Raw genomic sequence first — 26572 nt, forward strand, 5'->3', positions numbered from 1 at the left:
TTCCGTTCTAAACAGTAGATTTTTATTACTTTTAACCATTTGAACCAATCCTCCGCCAACCGATTGGAAAATAAGCTTTTTTAGAGTTCTCTCAACAACTACAATTCCATTACATTTACTAAATTTTAAATTTGTATGACATCTTTGATTTTTGCTTTGCGATTTAACAACATTTAAAAACTACTATTCAACATTTGCTTCCACATATTGCTTATAAGGAGAGCACAGCGAGGGAGAAGGATTTGGGATTGTATTCGAGTTGTGCCACAATTTGGCCATATATATTTGGTTTTTCGTTAGAAGAAATGCATATAAACATTGCTTTTGGTGAATGTTTGGTTGACAATATAACGTTGTTTACAATTAATTTTTAGTATAGTATGCTACAAACTCGGGGATTTCATTCGGGTTTTCTTACACAGCGCAACTAACAATTAATTAGAGTAGTTTTCTTTTTGGTATTTAATGGCTACTTATTTTGCTTTACCGATATAGGTAGTTTAAAAGTTTCCCATTACGCTTAGGTTGCATTAGTCTATAATACAATTATCACATTCCTTTTGATGATGATATATATTCGGTTTTAATTTGCATCTTGACTCGATTTTTATAACTACACTCGCTACGCCGGCTAATCCGTGATTATTATTGCTTAAGGGATCTCCCACGAAAGGGGGGCGTATATATAATATATCTAGCCGGGAACTGAATTTAATTGCGATTTATCACTAGGCATGCTTACGGACTAGTTCACTTAGTTTACTAGCATGACATTTAAAGCGCACAGAAAGGAACACAGTAGCGTAGCAGACAAAAATCGAGGGGGGGAGTGAGATATATCCCAGCCCCCTCCAATATCCCGTATCTATGGTATATAGTATCTAGACCATTCCGAATCCCTCGCTGCCCTCGCTGATGGCCAAAAGCAGCGACTTTTCGAACTGCTCGTAACTCTCGTAGTCCGGCAAACACAGCTGGTTGAAGCTGTAATCGAAAAAGTTTCGGCTTTTTAGTAAAGGGTGAGATTAAAAAATGGTAAGCACTTCCACCCACCAGGTGTGCGCCGTGGGCAGGTTGCCAAAGGTCGGGGCCGCCGTTATCTGGAACTGCGGATTCAGCTCCTGAAATCCTCCCGGCGGCAGCTGCGAACATCCAGTGGTGAACTGCAGCAGGCGGGCCATCTCCGTCTGGCTGAAGTTGCTCACTCCGGCCCAAAACCAGGCCAAAACCCGCCGGAACTCCGCCGAATTGCCGTTGGCGATGTGGTGCGACTTGAAGTCGCTGATGGAATACTCCCCGGTGCCGCACATCAGCAGCTGCAGCAGGAAAAATATTTAATTAACGGGATACCAATGCCAATTGGATTTATATAATTGTTATCTAGCATATTATATACACCTTGCAGTTTAATTAATCCACTAAAACTCACCTCTAGTTCGTTTTCATCGAAAATGCTGAGCAGATTATCCGGTATAATGGAGTTTAGACCTTTCAGGAAACTATCGACTTCGTCCTTGACACTGTTGCACAAACGTTGCTGGGCCAGGGAGTCCAGGTACTGGTTTTTGGTGGCATTGGTCACTCGTGTCTTGGCCCCGTTGGGAATCAGCTCGATGGTCTTGCTCAGCTGCCCACTGCTGGCGTCGTACATCTCCTCCACGAAGTACAGCTCCAAGGTGTCCGTGGCATCCAAATCGGTGTCCAGGATGTACTTGATCTTGGACAAGTACAAGTCGGGGTCATCTTGCTCGAAGTACTGGAATTTAAAAAAAGGCGATGTTATTAATTAGAAAAGCCAAGTGCCTTTTGAATTGAAAAGAAATATACCTACTAAAAGTTAGGTTCTTAAATATTTAACAGAATGTTGTGTCTTAATTCCTAGTCGATCAGAGTAAAATAGACAAATTTCTTAACAGTTTTTATTTTATTATAACAAATTTACTGATTTTTTTGAAAAATGTCGTGTTTTTTTCTTTAAAAAATAAAGAAAAGTTAAAGTCAAGCGTTAATAGGGCAAGGCGATTATGTAGTGATAATTAAATTGTTTTTTTTATTTTGCATGACTTATCACTGAGTTGTGAAGTTAGTTCTCCTGTTAATTACCTTATAGTGGACTCTTAGCCCAATGAGCTGGGCCAAAAACGAGCGACTGAATCTGGCCCTGACCAGCTGGCGATAGCTTCCGCCCAAAGCGCTCTCAAACAGGCATTTGCCCACCATCTTGCCGGCGAACTCAAAGTGCTTCAGCTTGAGATGGGCAGGTCGCGTGGGATTCGGATGAACGAGAGCCTGGTGCTTGTCGTGAAAGGTGCAGAAGAGGCCGCCGCGGGCATCGAAGAGGGAGCTGCAGACCAGCTCGAACCATTCCCGCCTCAGTCCGCCCCAGTCGATGCCCTGTTCGCCCTGGAAGGTGACTTCAAAGTTGCCACACCAGTCGGATACCGAGAATCCCTTGGTCGCCTTCATGCTGCTCTCCAGGATCTTCTCACGCTGAACTTTTAGAGCCATCTTCTCATGATAATAGCTGGCATGGAATTTGCGCACCTCGTGGTAGAAAAAGTCCTGTTTATCCTTGAAAGTCTCCGATCCGCCAATGTTCTTAAGCAGAAAGTGTGTAAATGTGGCAGCAATGATATTCCGATCCTTCGAGGCCAACTCGATTTTGGGCTGAGCTCCATCGTCGATGATGAAAACAGGGCCATGTAGCTGGGAGACCAACTGCGGCAGGAAGTGGAACTTGGTCGACGGACACAGTCGAAAGGTGGCGATCCTCTTGGGTATAAACTTCAGGATCATCTCCTTGATGGTCACCTGAAAGATCAGCGAGTTCTGAGCCCTCACATTTCACTCGACATCAGCGTGCTGCAGTGCTGGCCACTCACCTGTTTGGGTCCCACATAGCAGAGCACCTTTCGCGGCTTGTTCTTCGACACTCCGAAAATACTCAGCAATTTGGCCTCATAGCAGATGTTGTGCTTCCTGGAGGCTATGTTCTTGTGCACCAAAGTGGTGTCGCTGCCTAAAAGAGTTTACTAAATTAAATATCTTTTTTATTAGATTTTAATCATTACTTACTACTCAGCACGATGATGTCGAAGTCGCCATTGGGCAGCTGTTGATCCCGGTAACTGATCACGGCCCTCAGGCAAGTTGGCTCTGGGAAAAGAGCTGTCACCGAAACTCGGGAGTTGACCCTGTCGTAGGCAAACACAATCGCGTGCTGCAGCTTCTCCACCGGAACGCCATGCAAGTCGTATATTGCCACTTGGTAGCCCTAAAAATACATCAGGAAATTAGAAAAGAAAATATTATATAGAAAAAATTCTAAATCTCAAAATAACCTTATAATATAACCCACTCTGAACTAATAGTTTAAAATTTAAAGCAAAAAAACGCATTTTAAAAATAATCATTCTATTGATTAAATTAATTTAAATTACATTTAAATGAGTAAAGTTCTAAAAATATTTTAAAAGCAATAAATTAATGTAAATTAGATTTAAATGAGTAAAATTATAAAAATATGTTTTTTAGGACAACAATAAAGGAATATTTTACTTTGTGTAACAAATATGTAGTAAGTAAAACGTATTATTTTTAAGGCTCTTTATTAAGCTACCCACCTGCAGTGCCTCATCCGATTGGTTTTGGTCGAAGAGGCACGAGTTGCCGAACTCATCCCGTGGCTCGATGTGCATTAGAGTGGGTGCGCCTGCGCAGCAGATGACCGTACTGGCCGGCCGGATGAACCGCGATCGCCTGGCGTCGATGGCTCCGGGGAGAAAGGATCGCAGGAAGGGAGAGCCGGCGATGTGACTGGCCCCGATCAGCACGGATATCTTGTATTGGCCCGCCGTTCGCACCGTGAACTTGACCTTGGCGATATTGGCGTTGTTGGGATCGGTGGAGGAGCCCAGCTCGCTGATGGTGACCACCTTGCGGGTGCCCTCGGTGACCTCGACGAAGAACTGGTCCGTATCACAGATGGGATAGGGCTGTCCGTTCCGCTGGAAGAATCGCACCACGAAGCACATGGTGCCGCCCACGCTGGCGGGGTCCTTCCAATCCCACTGCACCTTACAGTTGGCGGGCAGCAAATATTTCCCAGTTACGTATTGCAGTAGGGAATGACGGGCCTGGAAGGGGATATATATTCTTAACTCAAATTGTAATGTCATACCTCGCTTAACTCTTTTTAACATTCTAAAAAAATTCGCATTTAAAAAAGAATCCTTTATTTCAATAAAGGATATTCCATATTTCATTCTATATATCAATTGTTATGACAAAAATACCACTTATAATCAATATAAATTCTATATTTAGATTTGGCCAGCCTAAGTGAGGTTTCTTTTATCTTTTAATTTTTTTTTATTAATAAAATCTAGGAATCAATTCCTTTGATTTCTCACCTCTGGGGCCAGTGAGGGCTGCGTCATGGCAGCCAGGGTGACGAGGCCGGCGACTGAGACGGATACGACCAGCATGCCACCCCATGTCCAGGCGTCCTGGTGCTGGCTGCTCTTGACCACCGTCGACCAGAGCTGCGCCTTTAGGGCGTCCAGTTGCGCCTTCGAAGTGGGCAGATTCTGGCGGGCTCCCGACCACAGCTGCCAGTCCTTGCCGAGGATCTTGCTGGCCCGCGAGTCCTCCAGCCAGTAGACGTCCTCCAGCGAGGCAACCTCCACGGCCAGCAGTCGCTGGTAGTGATGCTGCAGCCGATGGTCGCGCAGCCACTCGCGCAGTATCAACTTCTGCTGCAGGTGAAGAGCGGCCCGCTGCAGACGCTGTTCGTCCAGGGGCGGCAATTCCGGCAGACGCTCCGGATCGCCACAACTCGACAAGGAGGAGATGCCTGGAATAAAATAAACATTTTTTAAATTACTTGCAGTTTTAAATATGTTTAGCTTAAATATGAGACATCGTTTTGGTCTTGAGTAAAATATTAAGTTTATAATAAATATACCCAGAGTCAACTATTAATATACAAAATTAATTATATGCCACAGATCTTAATTTTCAGGTCATTACAAAAAAAAACCCACATTTAAGTCCAAAATAGAAGATTTAAATGCTTTCATCTTAATGAACCATTTTATAACTTAAATTCACCCAAACCAAATTAAATTTGATAACTTAAGGTTAATAATAAAACAGTTAAACAGCGAGGGAAAAAACCCAACGGCGTCTGTTAAATAGGCCCAACTTTCCTGGTAATTGAGTTTAATGGTTAAAGTTTGGACAACTTTGCCGTCATGTCATCTGTTTGCCGATGTCATCATCAACGTGGTGGCACTTTCCATCCGACACCAGAACTCAGGACTAAGGACTCAACGACTTCCGATGGTGTCTAAAATTACAGGCCAACTAATTTGGCCAGGCGACTACGTCAATGCCGTGATGCCCTTCCAAAAAAAACTTCCAATCAATTACATTTCAATTTTTTATGACTTAACCCAATGCCAAACCGAAAATAGCCAAAGAAAACGACATTTAATGCGTTGTTTGTCGCTTATCGCTGGCTGAAATCGAAAATAGGGGACTCCCCCCAGCGGAAAAGCCCCTCGTTTGAATGTTTAACCCTGTTGTTACTGAGTTCCTGAATTTCCCTCCAATCGCATGGAGGCGAAAAACTTTCATTCTGTTTCAGTTGGTGCTGTAAGCTTTGACTTTTCACCGAGTATAAAGTTAAGTGGGTGACATAGACAAAGAAGCCAAACTTTGGGGAGCGAAGAATAAAGTAGAACGAGAATCGCAGAGGTTGAATTTAATATGCTAAGTAACTTCGAAGAAGAAAAATAAGTGCAACTGTCCCGCAGACATAAGAAATTATAGTTAAAATATTCATGAAAAAATTGTCTGCAATTTGCAGGGCAAACGAAGTCAAGAATAACAATTTTCTTTGAAAAAAATATAATTTCTTATTATAAAAGTTTTGAGAGACAGATGACTGGCTTAAATATTTATATTTTTGGTGTATCAGCTAGTAAATTACTTAAATTCTTTATGAACATAATTGTTTATTATTGTTTGTTTTTCACAGAATACTAATAGACCTGCATGTGTCGTCTAAATAAACTGATTTTATTTTTACAAAATAATATTTTACGAGAATCCACATAAATATTTTAAAATGTATAAAAACGAAAGATAAGGGCAATTTATTATTTGTTCAACAAAAATATAAATTTATGGTAATATAACTTATGGGTGTTTATTTTCATTTGCACAGGCATTCAAAAAATCAGAAATTTATGGCAATTTACTATATAAAAAAAAATGATTATGAATTTATTGCAAACTGAATGCAAACCTTGACAAGATTAAAGCTAGAATCTCTGTGGATGGTAACCCCCCATTAACCCCTGGAAAAGTCAGACATGCCGTCTAGTTAACCCCGGTGAAATTCGATGCCAGATCACTTAAGCCTGGCTCCCACTACGGACCACAAAATCCAGCTAAGCCAGAAGCGAATACCCAACTTAGTTTTCGTTCAGGGACCGCAGAAAAAACGTACCAGACCAAACTGAACCGCAAAACTAGTAACGTGCAAACGAAACCCAGACCAATTGTGGTTTTTTGGGCAAGAGTGGCAGCAAAGGGGGCTTTGCCAAAAAAAAAATAGTACAAATAAAAGAATTTTTTGTGTAGGAGAAGGTCGATGGTAGGCAAAGTTTGCGTGCCTGACATTCGAAAACGAATTCATTTCGTTACCAATTTCTTTCGTATTTCCACAAGCCCACAACCCCCCGGCCTCAGAATTTCCAACTTGTTCATATTTCGCGCGAAACGAACAACTTCCGTTAGATTTGGCCAAGGCGATAGGAATTACGTATATATTCGATGGCAGAAAAATGCCTGAAAAATCCAAAGTGCCAACAATGAAAAGTTACTTTCTAAGGGCCCTCTGCTTACCCTTCCTTAATCTCTAGTTATTTGTATAATTAAAGTATTTCCATTGCATATTTAATGGCGCTGCAGTAGACGACCTTTGGCCCGATGGCTGAACAGGAATAACTAATCGTTTTTAATTAAGGACCCACAAGAACAAGAGAGCAGAGAGGGTGAATAAAAAGGGAAAAGCTGGAAAAGTCACAAAAGTGGCGAGCTGACAAACAATGCTGAGGGGAAAGGGGGCCCGCTAAATGAAAATGCCTTCTGAAGGTTAAAACGCGACGTGCAAGGATGATGATATAGATGATGGGCATGATGATGATGATAAATGTCAAGTGAAAGCTTCGAGGGGGCCAAAAGCAGCAATGACTGATGAGGCCGACTTTTGACAGTTGAAGCTGAAAAGATGATGGAGGGAAGGCAGGTGAAATAAATGCCCTAAGTGACTGAAGCCCCGGGCACTCAAAAGGGACAAAATATAGACGAAGATAATTCCCTTATCAAAAGTTACTTAATGACTTCAAAATAAAAGTAATTAAAAGAGCTTAGTGTGGGATATAATTCCAAAGATGCGAGAAATTCAATTTAGTAAGCTTGGCACTAAGCTTTAATTTTATTTTCATTATGTTTTGGTTGAGCTTCAAAACTATTGAATTATAAATAAACCAAATCAATTACTTATGTCAGACGAACTACTAGGCGTATACTTGATGGTTTCATGTGGTCTTGTCTATCTATTATTGATTAACTTTAAGCTGTGGAATTATTTAATATGTAGATTGTACACTTAAATGGCAGCAGGGACGTGACAAAATATTCTTGGTTTTTTTTATATATTTACTAAAAATTCTCTTTTGACAAATCAAATCTGGCAAACGAACAACGAGGCGTATACTTGATGTAGTTATCTATAATTAATTTAATTTATGTTTGTGGAATTAATTAATTTTGTAGACATATCAAATATATGACTGGCCTTTTTACTAAAAACTAACGCACTGCTTAAAAGTTAATCAAAATTAAACCCTTTTTTACACTAAGGGTTTATTTATTCCAAGAAAAATCCCTTACCCATCGCTTCACCAAAACACAATCTTACTTCGACTGTGGGAAAACTCTTGCCTTTCGTAGATCTCATTACTCCCCCCACTTTGATGTGGCTTACGATCATCGATATGTCGTAGTCGTTTGCACAATCGGGGGGAAACCCTTTATAAGTTACATAGCTACGGATAAGGATTAAATCCGGTCTGAGGGCGACATCTTCGGGTCGACATTGCATCTGACCCATATGTTTACGGGGAACTATTCCTTTTCCCTTCTGTTAATTTTGACAAACAACTCGAAAAAGACCTGCTGAATTTCAAATTCAGCTAGTAATAATGGGAATTTTCCCTTTACTTGGTCCCTTTGTTCACTCATTAGCACAAGGATGGCAGGATGGTAAAGGAAAAGCCATGCCAAAGTGCTGGGCAAATGTTTGCAGAACGAGCCAACTTGGCCTATTAGCCAACGGATGCTTAGGGGCTAAAATTTTAATGTCCTACTCTTACAGTACAGTGGTATAAAAATATACGATTTTTCTCAAGCTTTTTAGGAAAGTGTTATTATGTTTTTAACAAGTACAATACTTAGTTCAAATCAAAGTAGTAGAACATTATATAAATTTAAAGGTTTTTTTAAGGATTTCTTTCAACTCTATAACTTCTTGGAAGTATTTCTTCCTTACTTTTTAATAACAATTATCTATCTCTAAAAAAAACTAAATAAAAAAAAGGTAATAAATTAAACACGTGGAATTGAAAGGGCACATAAACATTTTTATACAGCAGTTATCTGTTTTTTTTTCTTCTTGAAATTGATTTTACAATTTCGAAACGTGCTGCTATTGCACAATGCCCAGCTTTTTCCAGGGGGATGCATGGAATGATTTCGCTGTTTATTGTTTGCTTTTGACTGTCTGCCCTCGCTTTACCTCCGCTTTTCTCCTGGAAATGCCCGCTTTTCCCGCACCCCCCACATTTTCTCTCTTTTTGTGCTTTTGCTCTATTGTTATCCCTGCATTGTTGTGCTCTTTGCTTTATCCTTTTTTATCGATTGTTCTCTGACGATGGAGGCTGCAGAAATTACAATTTGAATGACATTCGATCGCAGAGTGGTGCGGTATGCGGGTTGCAGGAAAAATAAAGTGGAAGAGAGGAAAGGGGGCGATTAAGGTTGCCACAACAAAAGCCACAATATTTTCCTTAACCCCCCTTGCTTCTTTTGTGTTTGTTTACCAAAGTGAAAAATGATAAAATTGCCAGCTTCATCTTCCAGCGAGGACATCCTGTGTGTGTTCCCCGAGTTGGGAACTCGCCCCGTTTTATTCAACCCTTCTAGATGCACTATAAATAATATTATATTGAAATAAAGCTATAAATGATAAGAAAATGTACTTTATTTATAAAATGGTCTTTTAACTACAAACAAAATTAAACCAATGACAATTTTAAATAATGTTGAAAGCTAATTGACGAAAAGGTGTCCTTTAATATTTCTCTGAGTGCTGCTCTGGTATTTTGCCTTTGAAAAAATATTTGATTTGAAAAGGCAAGGTATTAAAATAAATTTTTTAAATTGTTTCCATATTTTTATTTAATACCTTTGACAAGAAATATTTGTTGAGTGTGGATTAAAATTTCTCTGGTGAAAATATTACACCAACAATGGAGAAACAGAGCGAGTGAACAATATCTGCTGGCTGCACTCGACAGCTGCAACAAATTCATCCACAAATATTTCATCTGCTTACAATAATTTATGTTGCCTGTCTGCAGCAGACAACCCAACAAGAAAACATGTGGCAGGAGCGAGGAATATTTGCATATTTAATTTAAAATAAAGCGCACTCTTTGCTTTTGCAGTAAGAACACATACATATACAGAAGTGTAGAGAGAAACTCATACGAATGCAGAAGCACTCACCCTGGGCCTGCCACACTTGCCTCAAGTGGCGGCATAAATTCAAATGCCACTTTGGCAACAGTCTCGGCAAATTACGTATACGCAATGTAGGCACACAAACGACAACATCCCTCTCTCTCTTTTGCTCTCTTTGTCTCCGTTTCCCCGTGTTGGCTCCCAAGTGTCCTTACGGCAAGCTGTGCTCCTTCCCCCTCCCGCTCCCCTCCCCCATTTATGGTCTCCCTTCTCGCAGGACCTCCCCGTTTCCATCTTACTTCCCCGTTGACGGCTTGCAATATAAAATTCGCAATTTGGGCAAAATCTGCAGCCAAATACTAAACGCGACTGAATTGCAATACGTTGTAAATCTGTCCCTATGGTTTCTACTATCTCAGCTAAAACAGATATCCATTTACTTAACAAGTATTTTAAAAAATATGGCCATTGACCTGGGAATAGTAAATTCTCAAAGTTTTTCGGAAAAGTTTCAGTAAAGACATAAAATCATATAAACAACTTTATAAAATTTGTTAAATTTATAAAATACGAATTATAAATTTTTAGCTAGTATTTTAGCTAACATTTTAAACACTTTTTTTGTTTGTGTTGTTTTTTGTAACAACATTTATTTGTTCAATAAAATCATTTTACCAAGAAGAATGATTTAATTTAGCTGGAGTCGTTAGGAAATTTTGCAATCCCCAAGATCTACGGCCCTTAGGCGAAGTCCAAACACCAAGGGTAAACCCCATAAAATCTTTCTCAAATCTGGCTCTGAATCTCTAACTATATCCCCCCATCTAGACAATGACCAACTTTCTCTGGCCAGAGAACAATTTCATTTATTTGGAAAAACATTTGGGCACAAGCACACACACACACACACACACACACACACACACACACAGCAATTCGTAGAGCCTTGGCCTCCGGGGAGAGACAGCAATGGAGACAGGATAAGAGGGCAGGTGCAGGGAAAGTGACAGGAACGCCGACAGCGGAAGTGCAGGAAAAGAAGCCATCATCACATAGTTTCCCAGCCTGCCCTTTTCGTCCCAACCCAAGGTGCAGTTTACCTAAGCCTGGACAGACAAAATGAGCGTTGCAATAAAATTTTTAAGCACTCACACTTGGGGCGGCAGGCATTTGGCAAAAAAAAAAAGAGAAAAGCAGAGATGAGGGGCGAAATGTGTTGCCTTGGCAATTGCCTGCAAATGATGCCACAGCCAAGAATCTCAGGCAAACGATGACTACCTCGTTGGCAGGCGACAGGAAATAAGCAGGCAGAAAATGGCAAAGGCAAAGAAAATCATTGAGAGCACGGGAAAACTATTAGGGGGAGAAAAGAAAATGAAAGCACAGTGACAAACTTTTGTATATTTTAGTATAAACATTTACAGATACTTCGATTAGGATTTTCACGACTTTACTACTTTTTTTTAAATAAAATGTAAGCTATATTTTACCATATTGTTCATTCTTTTTAAACTAAATAATAAGCAAAGATTGTTCTAAATTAAGTATCAACTTAAGAAGAAAATAGTTAAATTTGCTTGATTACAATATATATTTGTTTATTTTAACTTTAATTTGTTGACTTATTTTATTTATATTATTAAGCTCTGTTCAACTATTATTATCTATAATACATAAATTTAAATAAACTAAACAGCAAATAGTGTGCTCTACTAAGTAAAATGTCAAATAGTAAAAAGCTTTTCGGAATTAACATAGCTTTAAGAAGTTTCTGGGGCTCCCATATCAAAACTAGGCATCCATTATATTACTTAAGCTAACTTTTATTTGTATAAAACAAGCAACGCATTCCACATATTAAAGATTTGGTTTCACCTTTTCCCCAGTGCATTTAAAAAAGTGAAAAGGATGAAAGCTAGACAGGTGGTCTCATCTTGCACCTCTGACTTGAAGCTTCCTTGGGCCGTCGTCAAACTAACCGCAGCTGTTGCACCTGTCTTCATCGCTCACCTTTGACCCCTTTCCTCTCCCCTTTTTTTGGTCACTCCTCCTTTTCCCTTTTTGGCTGCTTTACATTTTTGCGGCCAGGATGCAAACTTGTATCCTTTGCATGCGGGCAGCCCGCACAAGCCGCACAGCCAACTTTCAAGGCAAACAGATGTTCGCAATGGTGGAAAGGGGGTATATTCAACCGCCCAAACTACCCCTCTAACCACACCCCCTCATCATCATGGGGGTGTGACATTAAATGTCGCTTAATTTGAGTGCCCCTTGGCAGCAGCAGCTGTTGCCGATGAGACTCGGAATGGAATGGCGTGGCATAGAGATGTTGGCAACATTTGGCACTGCGGGTTCTTTGGCTGCATTAGAAAACCACAGTTGCAGAGGCAAGGAGGAAAAACCCCAGCAGACAGGAGCATTATTCACACTCAGAAATCTGTCAGGGATAAGAGAAATAAATTCTCGAAATACTCCACACATAAATTGCAGTTGCATTAGTGCAATTTATCGATTTTTAATTGAGTAATAGAAGAGAGAGAATTTAAGCAATCAAGTAAAATTAAATACTGGATTAATATTTGTATTATTAATGTCAATTAAATTTTATTTGTGAAAAAAAACCAAATGATGTTAAATTTTAAAAATTAATTGGCTTTAAAAGCTCAATAGGAACGGAGTGTGTTTAATAAACTTTTGAAAGCATGTGGGAAATTAATAAAATATAAATGCTTTTAGATAGTTTTGAAAGCGGTTTAATGATGAAGATTATTTATTTTAATGGAATTCATTTAGCTAAACAGTTTTCGTTTTAGTGCTTTAGTGCTTATCTCATAAAAAATGCACTGTAATAACTTAATATTTTCCATTAAATCAAAAGTTTAAACATTATTTCAGACAAACTCTCTGACAAAATGCAAATTCAAATGTAATTTCAATTGGAGAATTAAAAGTCATTACAGCTCTGGCCATCAACGCAAATTTATGCGATATATATAGATTTGCACAATTGTTATGCAAACAACTGCAGGCGAACGCCCACCAAAAAAAACTCTTAACCTACTTCCGGCAGAATAGAGAGAGAAATATATAGAAAACAGAGAGGGATGGCATAAATTCCATTATATATTCATTAATTTAAAACTCGACCAGGCCAGAACTTAATCAAAATTTGCTGCTGCTCGCACATGCCATAATCATAGTTTCATAGTTTCGTTATTTGATTTCCGGTGTGTTTCGGGCAATTTAATTAAGCACTCCGCCTTTTTGTTTTTAGCTGGCAGGCGGAAAACTGCATTTCCCCGTAACCGTATACATGAAAATCCACAAAAACCAATTTGCAACCTTAATGCACACACACACACACACGAAACACGTGGGCGGGGAAAACCCACCGACACGCCCACTGAAAAGCAGTGAAAAATCCACTGACATGAGCCTGCAACTTTTACCTCTCTCTGCACCTCGATTCTTTTCGGATTATATTTTGCTTTGCCTGCAACTAACTGGGTAAAGAGAAGCCAAATTGGGTTAAAACCATAATGCCAAAGTATTAATGTTGCACTTAGAGTGGCCAAAGAGTGGGTTTTCAGAAGGTGAAACCGCAAACATGAACCGGTTTGGTTTGGGTAACCTGTATATATATGGTATACGTATATATCTGCATGTGCGGCAAACATGGCAGAAAACATTTGCCAACTGCCATCAGCACAGAATGCAACCGGCAAATGGAAAGCCTTTCTCTCGGGGCCCCAGCAATTAATGGCCCAAAGGGTAAAGCGGAGAAAGGGCAGCAATCGGAAGTTCTAACTGCAGGTGTTGGGCATTTAAATACCCTTGGGTATGTTAAATTTATTAAATAAATTATATACATTTTTTGTTATTCTTATATCAAAGAAAGAGACGCAATTAAATTTTGTTTACTTTTCAAAGAAATTTAAAGAAGAAATTCATCAAATAGATTTTTATTTTTTTATGATGACCAACGATAATGTTCATTTCGCTCTATTTTCTTGTAATTAAAACATTGATTGTTGTTTGTTGTGTATTTCTTTTTGCAAACCGAAATTAATTTTAAAAAAATCTCCAGTATTTTTTTACTTATTTTCTCAAATTACTTTTTATGGGACACTCTAATAAACATCATAGTCCTTATTTACTAAATTTTAAGTTTCAAATTTATTGGAAATAACCATTTAAAACATTTTAATAAAGCACGCAGTTCTCATTTACTAAATTTCCGAGGTCAATATTAATATAACCTTCTAATAAAGACCGACAGCAAAGCGAGGTAGCTATTATTCATATATTCCAGAGTAGATTCTCTCTGTGGAAAGCAAACACCTGCTCACAATTGAAAAGCCCTGCACGAGGGTAAGGAAATTCGGAAAACGCAGGTTGAACATGGAATATTTGCTTGCCTACGCTCGCACACATGCATACATTAGCAGGATATCCCCTCTCTTTTTCTCCCCTTCATATCAGCGCTCTCTCTTTTGCGCACTGCCAACATGAATATTCGCATAAACAAATTTACACGAACGAAGCTGCAACACTTTGGCATTTGCCAATTGGAGTTTCGACATTGTATTTGTATTCATGTGCCCGTGTGTGCGAATCACTGCAGTTGTGTGTGTGCGTATATATGTGTGCATTGGGTGAAGGTCCTGCGTTGGGTTATACGGGAAATAATTTACTTATTGCAATTTTTTCACATCAGGAGTTTTAAAAGTGAACGGAATTTCTACGAATAAATCCGAAGGGCCCAAGTGATAAATTCACTTCCTTATGTAAGCAATAAATAACACAACAGGAATAATAAAACTTAATAAAATTCATAGGCTGATAAAATTTAAAGTAAAGAAATTAAGAAAAACTATTTTATTGATTTTAAAGTATTTTTAAATAAACATGTCAAGTTGCCTAAATATTGTATTAATTTAAGTTAAACTAAAATGTAATCATTAAGCTTGAATTATACAAAAAACCCAAAGGGTAAAATTGATTTTCAGCTTTTTTAACCGCAATGGCACTTATTAACATCGCTTAATTGCCTGAAAAGGAAACAGTGGAACTGCATTAATGCAATCATTCCTTTTCAGTCGATAAAATGGGATTAAAAAAACACCAATTAATCCTATTAGTTGTCAGCCATCAGAATTTAAGTGGACAATCAAGTTAAAAGCTGTCATTAATGAGGGTGCAAGACTTATCCTTTTGACACAATGCTGATTCGTTTTTATGTATACCTTTTTCATTTCAATGTAAGCTAAAGTTATTATCACTTGAGTAAATTTGATTCTTTAAAATGTAATTAATTTACAGCGGCGCAGAATTGATTTAATATATTTTTTTAATGCTTGATAAATATAATAAATCTAATTTTTAAACATTTGAGACTTTTGTTTCCTGAAATGTCACATTTTTCTTAGCTTAAATTTCCATAAACGCGGCAAATTGATTTCAAATTTTCCTTGGCCAAACACTGCAGATGTTGCATCATTTGGCTTGCACTTTGCCATTTCTATTTCCCTGTCTTTAAATGCGGCCAGACTTAGGCCGCCCCCACCCCCCAAAAACAGCTTACACATTACGTGCATAAGAGCACTTTGCTGGCCATTTGCGTTTTGCATTTCGGACTGGCTTTTAGTTGGTCCTAAGCCCCTTCCACAGATTTACCCCACAATCCCCATTTCTAAGGGTTATGTCACTTGCATGCAAGCGATATCAAAACCAACCCATGAACGGAAAAAACCAGCTCAAACCGCACTTGACTTTCGTTTTAATTAGGAATAGGAAAAACGAACACCAAGTGCACTTGGCTCAATGCGAAGGTTGGCCCAGGTTTTATTCAGGGGATTCACGGCAAAAGTTCACAGTGAAAATTATTTTACAAATGTATTATCAGTAGTTTTTTAGTACTAATATTATTTTTTTTTTTTTTAAGTTAAAAGTCTACCTTAAAAAATTAAAACAATAAAAACTCTTTCAGTGAAGTCTTGTATATTCCATAACATTACATTAGGTATCTTTATTATCAGCCTTAAAGGTGCTATTAAAAGGGACTGCCCTTTTTTTTCTATATGCAGAGATGTGAGTTCAAAACCTTTGATCGGTATTTAAGAACATATTTATTATGTTCAAATGTTTAAATCGACTTTCACTAAAATAAGAAATTTATCTGAAACATAAAATTTCATAGGAAATATATAAATAATATCAATGTTTTCTGTGCACCGTATTTGCTGCTTTTGGGGGAAGCGGAAACGGAAGCATTTGCGATTGAGCGCCATATTGCGCATACGCCGCATTAGCCCAAGTCAAATAAAGAAACCGAATTTGAATTTGATGCACCCGGTACAGGTGGTTTCTCCTGGCGAATTAACCCATTCCATAACCCACTTTATAACCCATTTTCTTAAACACTGAACTCACCTGATGACGACGACTGCGAATGGCGCATTGTGGTGGCCATGGCAATGGAATTTATTTCCGACTCGGGCGACCACATTGTGATCTCACTTCCTTTTGCACTTTACGTTCCAATAGTTGCACCTCTTATATATCTGGCTCGTCCACAACTTAATGGCTAAGTCATGTTTGTCATGAATTCTTGTTTTTTTTTTGTTCGTAACGCCTCCTTTTATTTTTTGTGTTATTTTGTAATTTTTAATTTATTAAAAAAGTTTCGCTCGGAAAGTTTTGACTTATTTTATGCATAGCTGCGGATTGCTAACGACCGATGACAGTTGCCGGGGGCGGGGGACGTGGTTCTTGCTAACAAAACTATATATATATATATATATATATATATATATAATAGTGAGCCCAGCACATTTTTCGTATAAGTTTGGTAAAAGTTTTATTAAAAAAATGAAAAACATTCACAAAAAAAAATACATAAACGAAAATTGTGAAAAGGAACAAGTGGAAAATTTATAATGAAATGAAATGGATAGCCCAATGCTTCTTGCCTTGAGGAAACTACAGAATAAAAGTTGGCAGAACTAAATTAGACGACGGCACTTATTTGTTTATATATAATTTTATTTTGTTTTTTTTCTTTATGTAATTTCTAAGTTTAAATAGTAGACTTGATTGTTGATTTTAATTTTACAATGGAATTGGAACTTAAATTACTAACAGCCGTTTATAACAATTTTATTTTTAACATGGAATACTTTTAATATTTTTTTTTACGAATTTTAAGACTTTAAGGCAACATTTTACTTAATTAAATAAAATGAATAAATGAAACACACTGCCAGCTCCATAATAGTTTTCCAGCATTTTCTTTTCGTTTTCCTCTTTCCCTTATTTCCCCCTCTAATTTTGCAGTAATTTTCGCTCTTTGTCTGCCAAGAAAATATATGAAACTTGCCAAGAGCTTAAATCAAAATGAAAGTTTATTCTCTCTATTTTTCCTCCCCAGTAATCCCCACGCATTTCGTCCTGCCTCTTTTCTATAATCCAGTGCCTTTATGACCGCCATTAGCTGGGAGGAGAAGTGTCCTCCTTGTTCACCCCCCGCAGTCTTAATTTTAAACACATTTTCAAGTGGCAAGTGCCAAATGACAGCGGCAACGAAACAACAACACTATCGATCTGCATCCTTGGGAAAAAGGGGAGGGAAAGTGGGTGAAAAACGAGGGATAACTAGGAGCGTTTGATGGCACTGTAAACACACACCTCCCTATTTACCCCATTGTCTCGCCTCAAATTGCTGTCATTAACTTAAAAGTGCAAGGAGCAACTAAAGCATGGACACCAAAAAAAAAGTTCTAAATAAATTATCAGCTAATTAATTAAAAAGTAACTTTTTAAAAAAATGTACATATTTAAAATTATTATAGTTGTGATAATCTAATCATTTTAAAGATAGTTATTTAATAGATTACAGTAACAATATTATTCTCAGTGCATCGGAACACAAAAGCTCATTGTTGTTGACCTGACAAGGACAACTATTCCAGATCTAGTATATATATATATATATATATTCCTAGAAAAGACCCAAGTTAACTCAGAACATTGCGTGTGCTGTTTTTCTCGTTTTGCCCCTTTTTATATATAGTTGCGCGATGTTTATTTACACAGCTGAGACTCAATTACATTCAAGTGTGTGAGACGTGAGAGGAGAAAAGGAGAAGAAAGTGAAGAAAGCAGGCTATGGTCCTCTCAAAAGAGAAATTGCTGAGAACAGCTCAATAAAAACTACAAACGATTTGCGAGTGCCATCTCGACAAGGATAATAAACAAGCAAGTTTGCAGCAGACAGGACAAAAACAGACAATCGAGAACTTAGATAAATTCGAAGTAACTTTCCAGATAAGTAACAAATGTTTTATCGAACGAAAAAACAGGATTTCAAAAGATAAACATTTCAAATAGATTCTATAAATTTTTAGAAAGCTAAAACTTCAATAAATTGGAATTGGATGCAGGGTAGGTAACAGATGTATTACCAAATAAAGCAACAGGAATTCGGAAGATACATTTTTTAAGTTGTTTCAATAAATTAATAGAAAATGTAATAGCCTTACACACACTGTTATGCCTTATATTAATAAATATATAGTTCATTTATAGCGTTCATGAATTTGTTTCTATTTTTGCAAGCAATTGTTTTAATGCGTTGAATTTGGTCAATATTTATTGCCAAATTTTAAAAGTTTAAAATTGGTCCTTAAATGAATTGCCTAATCTTATGTGTTTAGCGTAGGCTATCTATAAATAAATCCCTCAAATTTATTATTATTTACCTTTCTGAAATCTTTAACTATCTGGGCTATCTGTACTATAATCCCATTCCCTTTTTCCATTGGGCAATCGAATCCTGTCAGTGGCTGCCACATCGATGTGGAGAAGTCACCCATCTTGATTCGTAAGCCCGATAGGAGAAAACCTCTGACCAAGCTTGAACAGCGCCAATATTTATTGATGGCACTCTCGACATTGACAGTGGGGCAAAAACGTGAGCGAAAATTATGCGGCATCCCCACTTTTTTTCCACAGAAGCCAATAATTTCGTAACAGCCACCGAAGCAGATTCTCCGATGATGATGATGATAATCAAAATCATCATTATCATGCTGGGGAAAGGTGGCCATTGATGGCGCCATTTTTGTTTTTGCTTGCTACTTTCTTCTGTGTGTGTGCGTATGTGTGTGAGGGTCCTGCTCCTGTGTGCGAGATGTCTGGTAATGCGAGCTGACAAAACTTTCTCTGTGTGTCTGGCATTTGTTTGTCTGCGTTCGTGTGTGTTTACTGTCGGAATTTGAAATGAAAGTGAGCTGTTCATTTGCTTTGGGGTCATCAAAGCCCGCACACGCAAAAAAATTGGAACCTAAAAAAGAAGTAAACTAAGCTGACACACAAAATATTGGTCTTACAAAAACTACACATACATATCATGAGTTTTAAGTCCTTAAAAGGCAATTGATAAAGTCTGTTTACAAATTGTTTATTGTCAACCCATCTTGATTGAAAACTGACATTAAAAATGATACAAAATAAATAATTATAATAACAAAAACTATAAAAACCTCATGATAATAAATTTTAGAAATCAAATTTATGATTTACTGCAAATTGAGTTCTTACAACTAAATTATTGTTAGCTTAAACTTTTAAAAAACAAAAGATACTAGACATTGATTGAAATTCAATTATTTGTAGTTTTCCTTAGTGCATGAACAATCTGCCCTCCCCTTCCTATTCTTGCGTGTAAAGTAAATGTTGGCTCGTGCCATATTTTGTTGTTTTACGAGTTGGCCAAAGAAAAAAAACCAAGTAAAAAATAGACGAGGCAAGCAACAAAAAAGGACAAGTTAGGCTATGCCTATGCTAACCATAACTTGTCATAAGTCCGGGGGGTTCTTGAGCTCTCAGGTCGAAGATACGAGTAGGGCCAAATATAGGCATGATACTGAAACTTTTATGACTACAAATTTCTTTAGTGCAAAGCCGGGTCGAAATGCGTACTTTATGTTAATGCCCAGTGAAGAGGGAAAAGGGTCTAGGCTTTTGGTGGGGTCAGGAATGAGTTGAGGTCGTGAAAGTCGCAGATGGAAAATGACTAAGGCTACGGGGGAAATGCGGCGAGATTGAGAGACTGCGGCAAAGTTTTTGCCACACTGCATGACGGCGAATGTTGGGCCATAAACTACAAAACTATAAACTGCTAAGGAATTGTATATAAATAAGTTATTTGGTAGTGTCCAATATATTTGTTAGCATAAATATTAAAATTCGAGTGCCTAAAAGTAGGCCATAAATATGGACTTATTTAAACTTGTTAAATAAAAATATTTCTATAAATTGCTTTTTATATTCACATTTATACTTGTACTTCATTTATTACCTTTTATTCCAATAATCTAAATTTCACTTATTTAGCTAAAAAAAAGTATTTTTAATGTTAAGAATTGAAAGTCTTAATTATGAAATTTGTACATGGTTAAATATTCTTTCTTTGATAAATCAACCTGCAATTCTCATAGAGGTAGTGTTTTATTGCACGAACAACAATTTTTTCCAGGGTATCACAAATTAGATATCTTTTTCCATTTCCCATAAACTCAGTTCTAAACTGTTTTTCATTTTCTTTGGCTTGCTCACTTTTTTGTTGTCTTCCGTCGCTGTTATGCAAGTTGAAAATAATCTTTTGCGTTGAAATGCGCAAATGTTTTTTTTGGTTTTTTTTCCCCCATACGCTTTGTTTGTTCATTCAAGGACGCAACAAAAGCTAGTAACAATATGATAATTTCGCAATGAAGGAGGCGGCCAAAGCCAGACCGAGATGTTGGGAAACTTGGCTGCTGCATTATAATAATTGTGGCTGACAAATGCGACAAGAACAAAAGCTACAACAAGGATATACCACAAAATGCTGTCGAGGGCCATGGCAATAATGATAACTAACCGCAGAAGAGCGCTGGCGGCGCTGAGGAGACGTATAATAGATAGGTACGGGCGAAATTCCATAGCAAGAACTGAAAATCCTGAAAGTAATATCAATGGGCATTGAAGAGATTTTCTGGGAAATTACAAATATAGCAATCCCTTTTAAAAACAAAATTTGTATACATTTTCCATAATTTCAGCATTCTAAACTATGTGTCTAAAATGAAAACACTTAATAAAATGCAGCTTGCCCATTTTAAATATTTTTAAATCTCCAGAAAATACAGAACAAGGGTGTTTTTTTATTTAAGAGAATTTTTTCATCATATAAGTATTTTTGCCAATTAAATCTTTGTATTTTAAATTGGCTGGAGGAGGTTACACATATATTGATGTTTTACCGTAGGCAGAGTGTGTGCGAGGGGGATGGAGACAGGCAGGAGGAGGGTTTCTGCTCTGACATCTTTGGCCTACATAACAAAAACAGTTGCAACTGTTACAGCACCCAGTGAAAGAGAGAGAAAGGGAGGGAGGAACGAGAAGGATATAGAGGGCGGGAGAGGAGAAAATAAAACGAATGTGAGTACGAGTGAGAGTGAGAGGAAGGCCCCTTGTAATTTGCACATGTGTAGGCCTTGTTGTTTTTGTCTGCCATTTGGATTTTGTTGTGTCTCTTGGTGTTTTTGTTGTTGTTTTGGTGCCTTAACTGTTTTTTTTTTTCATCGTGTTTTTTGTTGTATTTTTTGTGTTTTTATTGTTTTTTCTTCACTTTGTTTTCTGTCTCTTGGCACTTGTGTCATTTTTAACTGCTTGCGAGTCTCCGCAGGCTCTCAGTTGGGGTATAAAAACCTTTTAATTTGCCCAGCCGCATACTCCACGCCCCCCTCGACCCACCCAACGCCCACTTCTCCCGACAAAACAAGCGCAATTTCCTTTTAATTTCCTTGCAGGCCGGAATGAAACGAACAAAAACGAAAACAGAAAGCAAAAAAGGTTTTCAGTCCGCAAACCAAGAAATGGAAATACTTTGTTTGCTTTCTCTGCCTTTGACGGACATTGGTCAATGTTTACCAAACAATTATTTCCTCTTTGTGTCGCACAAACTAAATGCTTCCGACTCTCCACGTTCCAGTCTTTTCCTTCCTATTTCCCATTTCGATTGGGCAACCAATTTGGTTCGACTCGCATTTCTGTCTTTATGGTGATATGCAAATGTTTTCTTTACATTGTTTTCATATTTTTTTTTTTTTTGATTTGTTTTTGCCTATATCAGCTCTATCAACTTTCTTTTTCGGTGGGCTCTATTTTTGGCAGCGGATATCGAAATCAGCGATTAGGCGGCGGTCGATCAGCGCGGTTCCATGGTGTAATGGTTAGCACTCAGGACTCTGAATCCTGCGATCCGAGTTCAAATCTCGGTGGAACCTGAGAAAATATCCTCTTTTTTTTATATTTCTGGGAAGTTTTTTTTTTTTAATTAAATATATATGGTACTAAGAAATGCTATATATTTAATTCTTTTGGTAATTCTATGATTTGTTAAATCATCTTTGTATTTTTCTTATTTTTCTCACATTCTTTAGCGTTATATAAGAACAGGTTGAACAACTTTAGCCTGACCTCTCCCACAAACATTAAAACATACATACATTATACCCCCAAATGCCACTTTATGCATAAATGACCGCACAAGACCGTTTTTGCTCTCTCGTGCTGTTAACTCATTAATTAATATGCAGGTCAAAAGTAAATGCGATTTAAAGGTTAAGCGCGTGTGTAGGAGAGGAATATTGCGAAGGGAAACATTTGTGGAAAATGGTAGGTGCGACATCAAGAATTCGACTGGACATGGACTTGGTCAAGTGCGAAATGGAGAGCAGTGGTAGGGAACGAATGTCATCAAAATGAATCGCCAATTAATTCTTTATGAGCGGGCCGATCTGTCAGAGCCAAAAAAAGGGGAATACCGCAACAACAACGACTTCCAAAGACAGTTAAAGTCACACTTAAAAAAAATAAAATTTACGCTACATTTAGCATAAAATGCAAGAGAATCACTTAATTGAAAAATTGATTTTAATTCCGCTTTATTACAATTATATTTTTGTTTTGCTTTTGAAGATAAGAGCATTGTAAAATTTGTTCAAATGTGTCATAAAAAGCTAATAACACTCTAACTATTTTGTATTTCCGGATTTACCACAAAATAGTTTTTAGAAAATTTAAGCATTTATCATACAAATTGTATATCAATACTGAAAATGAAATTAAAAATATCTCCTTTAAATATTTGTTTTAAATTATCACGCTTTATTTGTGAAATATTTCGCTGTGCACACACATTGAACAAACTGAAGATGAGTCGACGGTTTATTTAGATAGGATAATGGAACACACGAACCGAAAACACAACGGAGGGAAGCCATGGTGGAGGTTTGAGACCTATAAAATAGCTGCGCGCTGAAGTGTAAGAACGACTGGGGGAAAATCCGTTTCCCCGGCCGCACCAACAATTAAAAATTAATATGCCAAAATGTGGAAAATTGTTCGCCGCGAAATTTGCTCTCTACATGCATTCGTTTTTAGACCCAGTGCGTATTAGCAGAGATTAGCTATGGATCATTAGCTTTGAGTGGGTGTTTCAATGGAGTAAATTCTACGGGGAAGGTTCCTAATAATAAAACACGTGCTTCCTTATTTAGGTTAGGGCTCTTTTTCGTGGCAGTATTGTCCTCGTTGTCACGAAATGTTTTGACAACTTTTGCGTGGAAAAAAGGAAAAGTGAGGCTAAAATATGGGCAAAAACTAAACGCGATGTAAGCACAGCAAATCATAGCTTTAGGCGTTTTTCGGCCATATTTATTGGGCTTGTTATTGGTTTATCTGTATGGTTTTTGTTTTTTTTTTTGTATTTGTAATATTTGTTTTTGCTGTTGTACCAAAGAAAAACGGGGGAAAAACGCGGCGGTTTCCCAGGCGGTTGGAAATGTGAAACCAGCACGTCTCAAAGTAAAACCAAAACTGAGCATTTAAGGACACTTACGATTGATTTTATACCGAAAGCCTGACTCCGAAAATTGAAACCGAGTGACACAGAAACCGTTCGTGTCCTGCGAAAGGAGCCGAAAAATGACGAGGACCCGATTCGGAAAAAAAGCTTTTGCTGCATCTTGGTTCCCTCCTTTTAAACCCACACCCTCGCCAAATCCAGCAGGTTGTTTTCTGTTTGGCGCGCTTGATTAAAATTACATTATCATTAGACACGGCAGCATGTGCTTAATTGGCTTACTTCATTATTACGGTACAACCAGTACGAAAAGGTTTGAGTAAAACCTCTTAACCATATGCTCAAATAAAAAATTCCTTTCCCTAATTGCCTTTTGAGCATAGAGTTGGATTCGCTGTATGTATGTATTTGGAAGGGTTCGCATGGTTCACATATTACTAATGCTAATTTGTAAACAAAAATCATTTAAAACTATATCTAGGCGTAGATTAAATTGTGATTTACTTTTTATTCAAATGTCGAACTAACACATCTCAAATTTACTTTGCCTTATAATTGCTCAAGCTGAAAATGAAATTATATTTAATATGTTTGCAAACCACTTTCCAAAATATGCTTATAATTAATGATAGGAAAAAGTCAAGTAGATTACTTAGTGTTAATCAAACCAAGTATTGTAACTGGAAACTCGGGTAAAATACAAAAAAGTCTTTACCGACTATACCAATTTTTAGGTTGGCGACAGGTATATCACATTGGCTTACAAAGGGTTAAACAATTCCAACGCCTCGAGTTCAAAGACATGTTTATCAAGCATGGGCTTTTTTTAGCCATAGCAACAGAATCGTTTTTAATTATCTTTGGCGCTCAGCCAATCAACAAAAACAAAAACAACTCAAAATCATCTATAATAGATGGGAATTTCTGAAAGCAACTTTCTCTTCTATGATCTTTGGTGGCGGAGTTAGGTAGATTCATTAGAAAACTGCCACTTGGCTGCAATCTTTCATAGAGGTTCTATGGTGTAATGGTTAGCACTCAGGACTCTGAATCCTGCGATCCGAGTTCAAATCTCGGTAGAACCTAGACGACAGATTTTTTTGTTCTTTTTTATTCTTATTATTTTTTATTTGTTCTAATACATTTTTAGTTAATAGATTATTACTTATGTTAATTTAAAACTCAGTTGACCTTCTGATCTTTGTCATTAATTTTTAGCTCACTGTGGGGAAGTCGAAGATCAGCGAGGTTCCATGGTGTAATGGTTAGCACTCAGGACTCTGAATCCTGCGATCCGAGTTCAAATCTCGGTGGAACCTGATAAATGCATTATTTTTTGTAATTCAAAATTACTAGAATTGATTTTTTGTCGTTATATGCTGATTGACACCCCAAAATATAACAAGTTTTTATCGCAGCACGTGTGTAAAGAAAGCTTTCAAAGCTCAAATAGTCAACAATGTACCGAAAGTTTCAGATGGAAAGAAAGAGATGGGAAGTGACCCCCAACAGCAAATACAACAAATTAAAAATATAAACAAAAGCCACAGGCAATGACATTAAGACCACGATAAGGCGTAATCAATCGATTAGGGAATAATAAGGCAATTAATAAAACTGACTTACCTTTACTGCGAAACAATTCTTTGTAGGATGATAGGTTCTCCGAGTCCAGCCATTCGTCGACGGAGGGAAGGGGCGGGGCAGTGTGGTGGGCGTTGGGATGCGAGGACCAAATCAATAGCACTATCTTTACCAGCGAAACGGTAAACATCAAGCTCAACACCACGGCAATTAGGACCTTTAACGAGCGTTTCAACATAATCTCAAAAAATCCCGATTAAATGCGCGCAACCGTCTCTTTCTAGCAGCAGTCTTAAATTTTTGTTTTGGCGCTACAAAGGAAAACAATAGCTGAGCAAACTCTATCCATAGCCACACGCGATAAACAAGGTGAGCATTATTCCAAAGGGTATTAAATTACTTTCGATATGATATGATTTATGCGGAAAAAAGCGCAGAGTGGTGCAAAAATGCAGCGAGAGCAAAAATAAATGCACTTCTTCTTCGTTCTTGGCTGCAACTGTCATTCTGATACCAACAAAAAATACACTTTTGCCATTCACAAAAAAAAACAAATCAGCTGTTTAGCGGAGAAATCTACCAATAAGCAGATACCACAACCAAGCAAAACACATTCATACTTGACTTTTATTTCTATAATATTAACAAGTTATACTTATAAATTATTGATTCCTTGTACACTGATAGATAGGTTAAATTCACTCAAGTTGTCAAAAAAAAAGAAAAAAAAAGAATTCATCTCAGGTTCCACCGAGATTTGAACTCGGATCGCAGGATTCAGAGTCCTGAGTGCTAACCATTACACCATGGAACCGCTTGAACACGGAATGACAAAACCCATAAACGTTCTACGGCGAACGAAAAGGTCAGATTGGGTAATCGTATTTAATAATTTTGATAAGTAGCTAAAAATTGTTTGATAAAAATAATAAAATAAAATATTTATGTGCTTCGATTTGTTACCCAATAACAAAAGAAAGCAAAAACAAAGATACGCCGGCCTAGTAATTTTGAAAGCAAATAATAACTATATTAAGAAATTAATTGGTTAAGTGGTTGTTTAAATTAATAGTAAATAAAATAAAAAATTAAGCAACGTTAAAAAAAAACAAAATATAGATTTCGATTAGGTTCCACCGAGATTTGAACTCGGATCGCAGGATTCAGAGTCCTGAGTGCTAACCATTACACCATGGAACCGCTTGTCGTTCAGCCGACCAAAGCAGTTGACAATACTCGATGGCCCTTCGCGTTGGAGACTTT

General features: G+C 37.5%; 1 protein-coding gene and 5 non-coding genes across 11 annotated transcripts; 3 read left to right on the forward strand and 3 right to left on the reverse strand.

The window, feature by feature from the left end:
• Window positions 1-25790, reverse strand: LOC108147973 (apoptosis-resistant E3 ubiquitin protein ligase 1). 6 transcript variants are annotated; one of them, XM_017274778.2, is made up of 10 exons: window positions 23658-23749; window positions 16249-16599; window positions 4413-4855; window positions 3624-4136; window positions 3076-3274; window positions 2883-3019; window positions 2104-2829; window positions 1430-1756; window positions 1054-1316; window positions 1-984 (listed from the first exon to the last, which is right to left on the reverse strand). In XM_017274778.2, exons 2-10 carry the CDS (start codon window positions 16322-16324, stop codon window positions 882-884), a joined length of 2787 nt encoding a protein of 928 aa, XP_017130267.1. In that variant the 5' UTR covers window positions 16325-16599; window positions 23658-23749; the 3' UTR covers window positions 1-881. The 6 variants fall into 6 exon arrangements, with proteins under 6 accessions (XP_017130267.1, XP_017130268.1, XP_017130266.1 ...); XM_017274779.2 differs by having other exon boundaries at window positions 16249-16453; window positions 23658-23736; XM_017274777.1 differs by lacking the exons at window positions 16249-16599; window positions 23658-23749 and adding an exon at window positions 25352-25790 and having other exon boundaries at window positions 2104-2811.
• Trnaq-cug lies at window positions 22074-22145 on the forward strand. The gene has a single exon. It is a non-coding gene; the product is annotated as a tRNA-Gln (tRNA).
• Trnaq-cug lies at window positions 24739-24810 on the forward strand. Its single transcript has one exon. It is a non-coding gene; the product is annotated as a tRNA-Gln (tRNA).
• Trnaq-cug lies at window positions 24973-25044 on the forward strand. The gene has a single exon. It is a non-coding gene; the product is annotated as a tRNA-Gln (tRNA).
• A 261-nt stretch (window positions 25791-26051) lies between the features above and the next one.
• Window positions 26052-26123, reverse strand: Trnaq-cug. The gene has a single exon. It is a non-coding gene; the product is annotated as a tRNA-Gln (tRNA).
• A 314-nt stretch (window positions 26124-26437) lies between these two features.
• Window positions 26438-26509, reverse strand: Trnaq-cug. The gene has a single exon. It is a non-coding gene; the product is annotated as a tRNA-Gln (tRNA).
• Between the last annotated feature and the right edge of the window lie 63 nt (window positions 26510-26572).

Source organism: Drosophila elegans, unplaced genomic scaffold, assembly GCF_018152505.1.
Source record: "Drosophila elegans isolate 14027-0461.03 unplaced genomic scaffold, ASM1815250v1 contig_814, whole genome shotgun sequence".
NCBI classification, from domain to species: Eukaryota; Metazoa; Arthropoda; class Insecta; order Diptera; family Drosophilidae; genus Drosophila; species Drosophila elegans.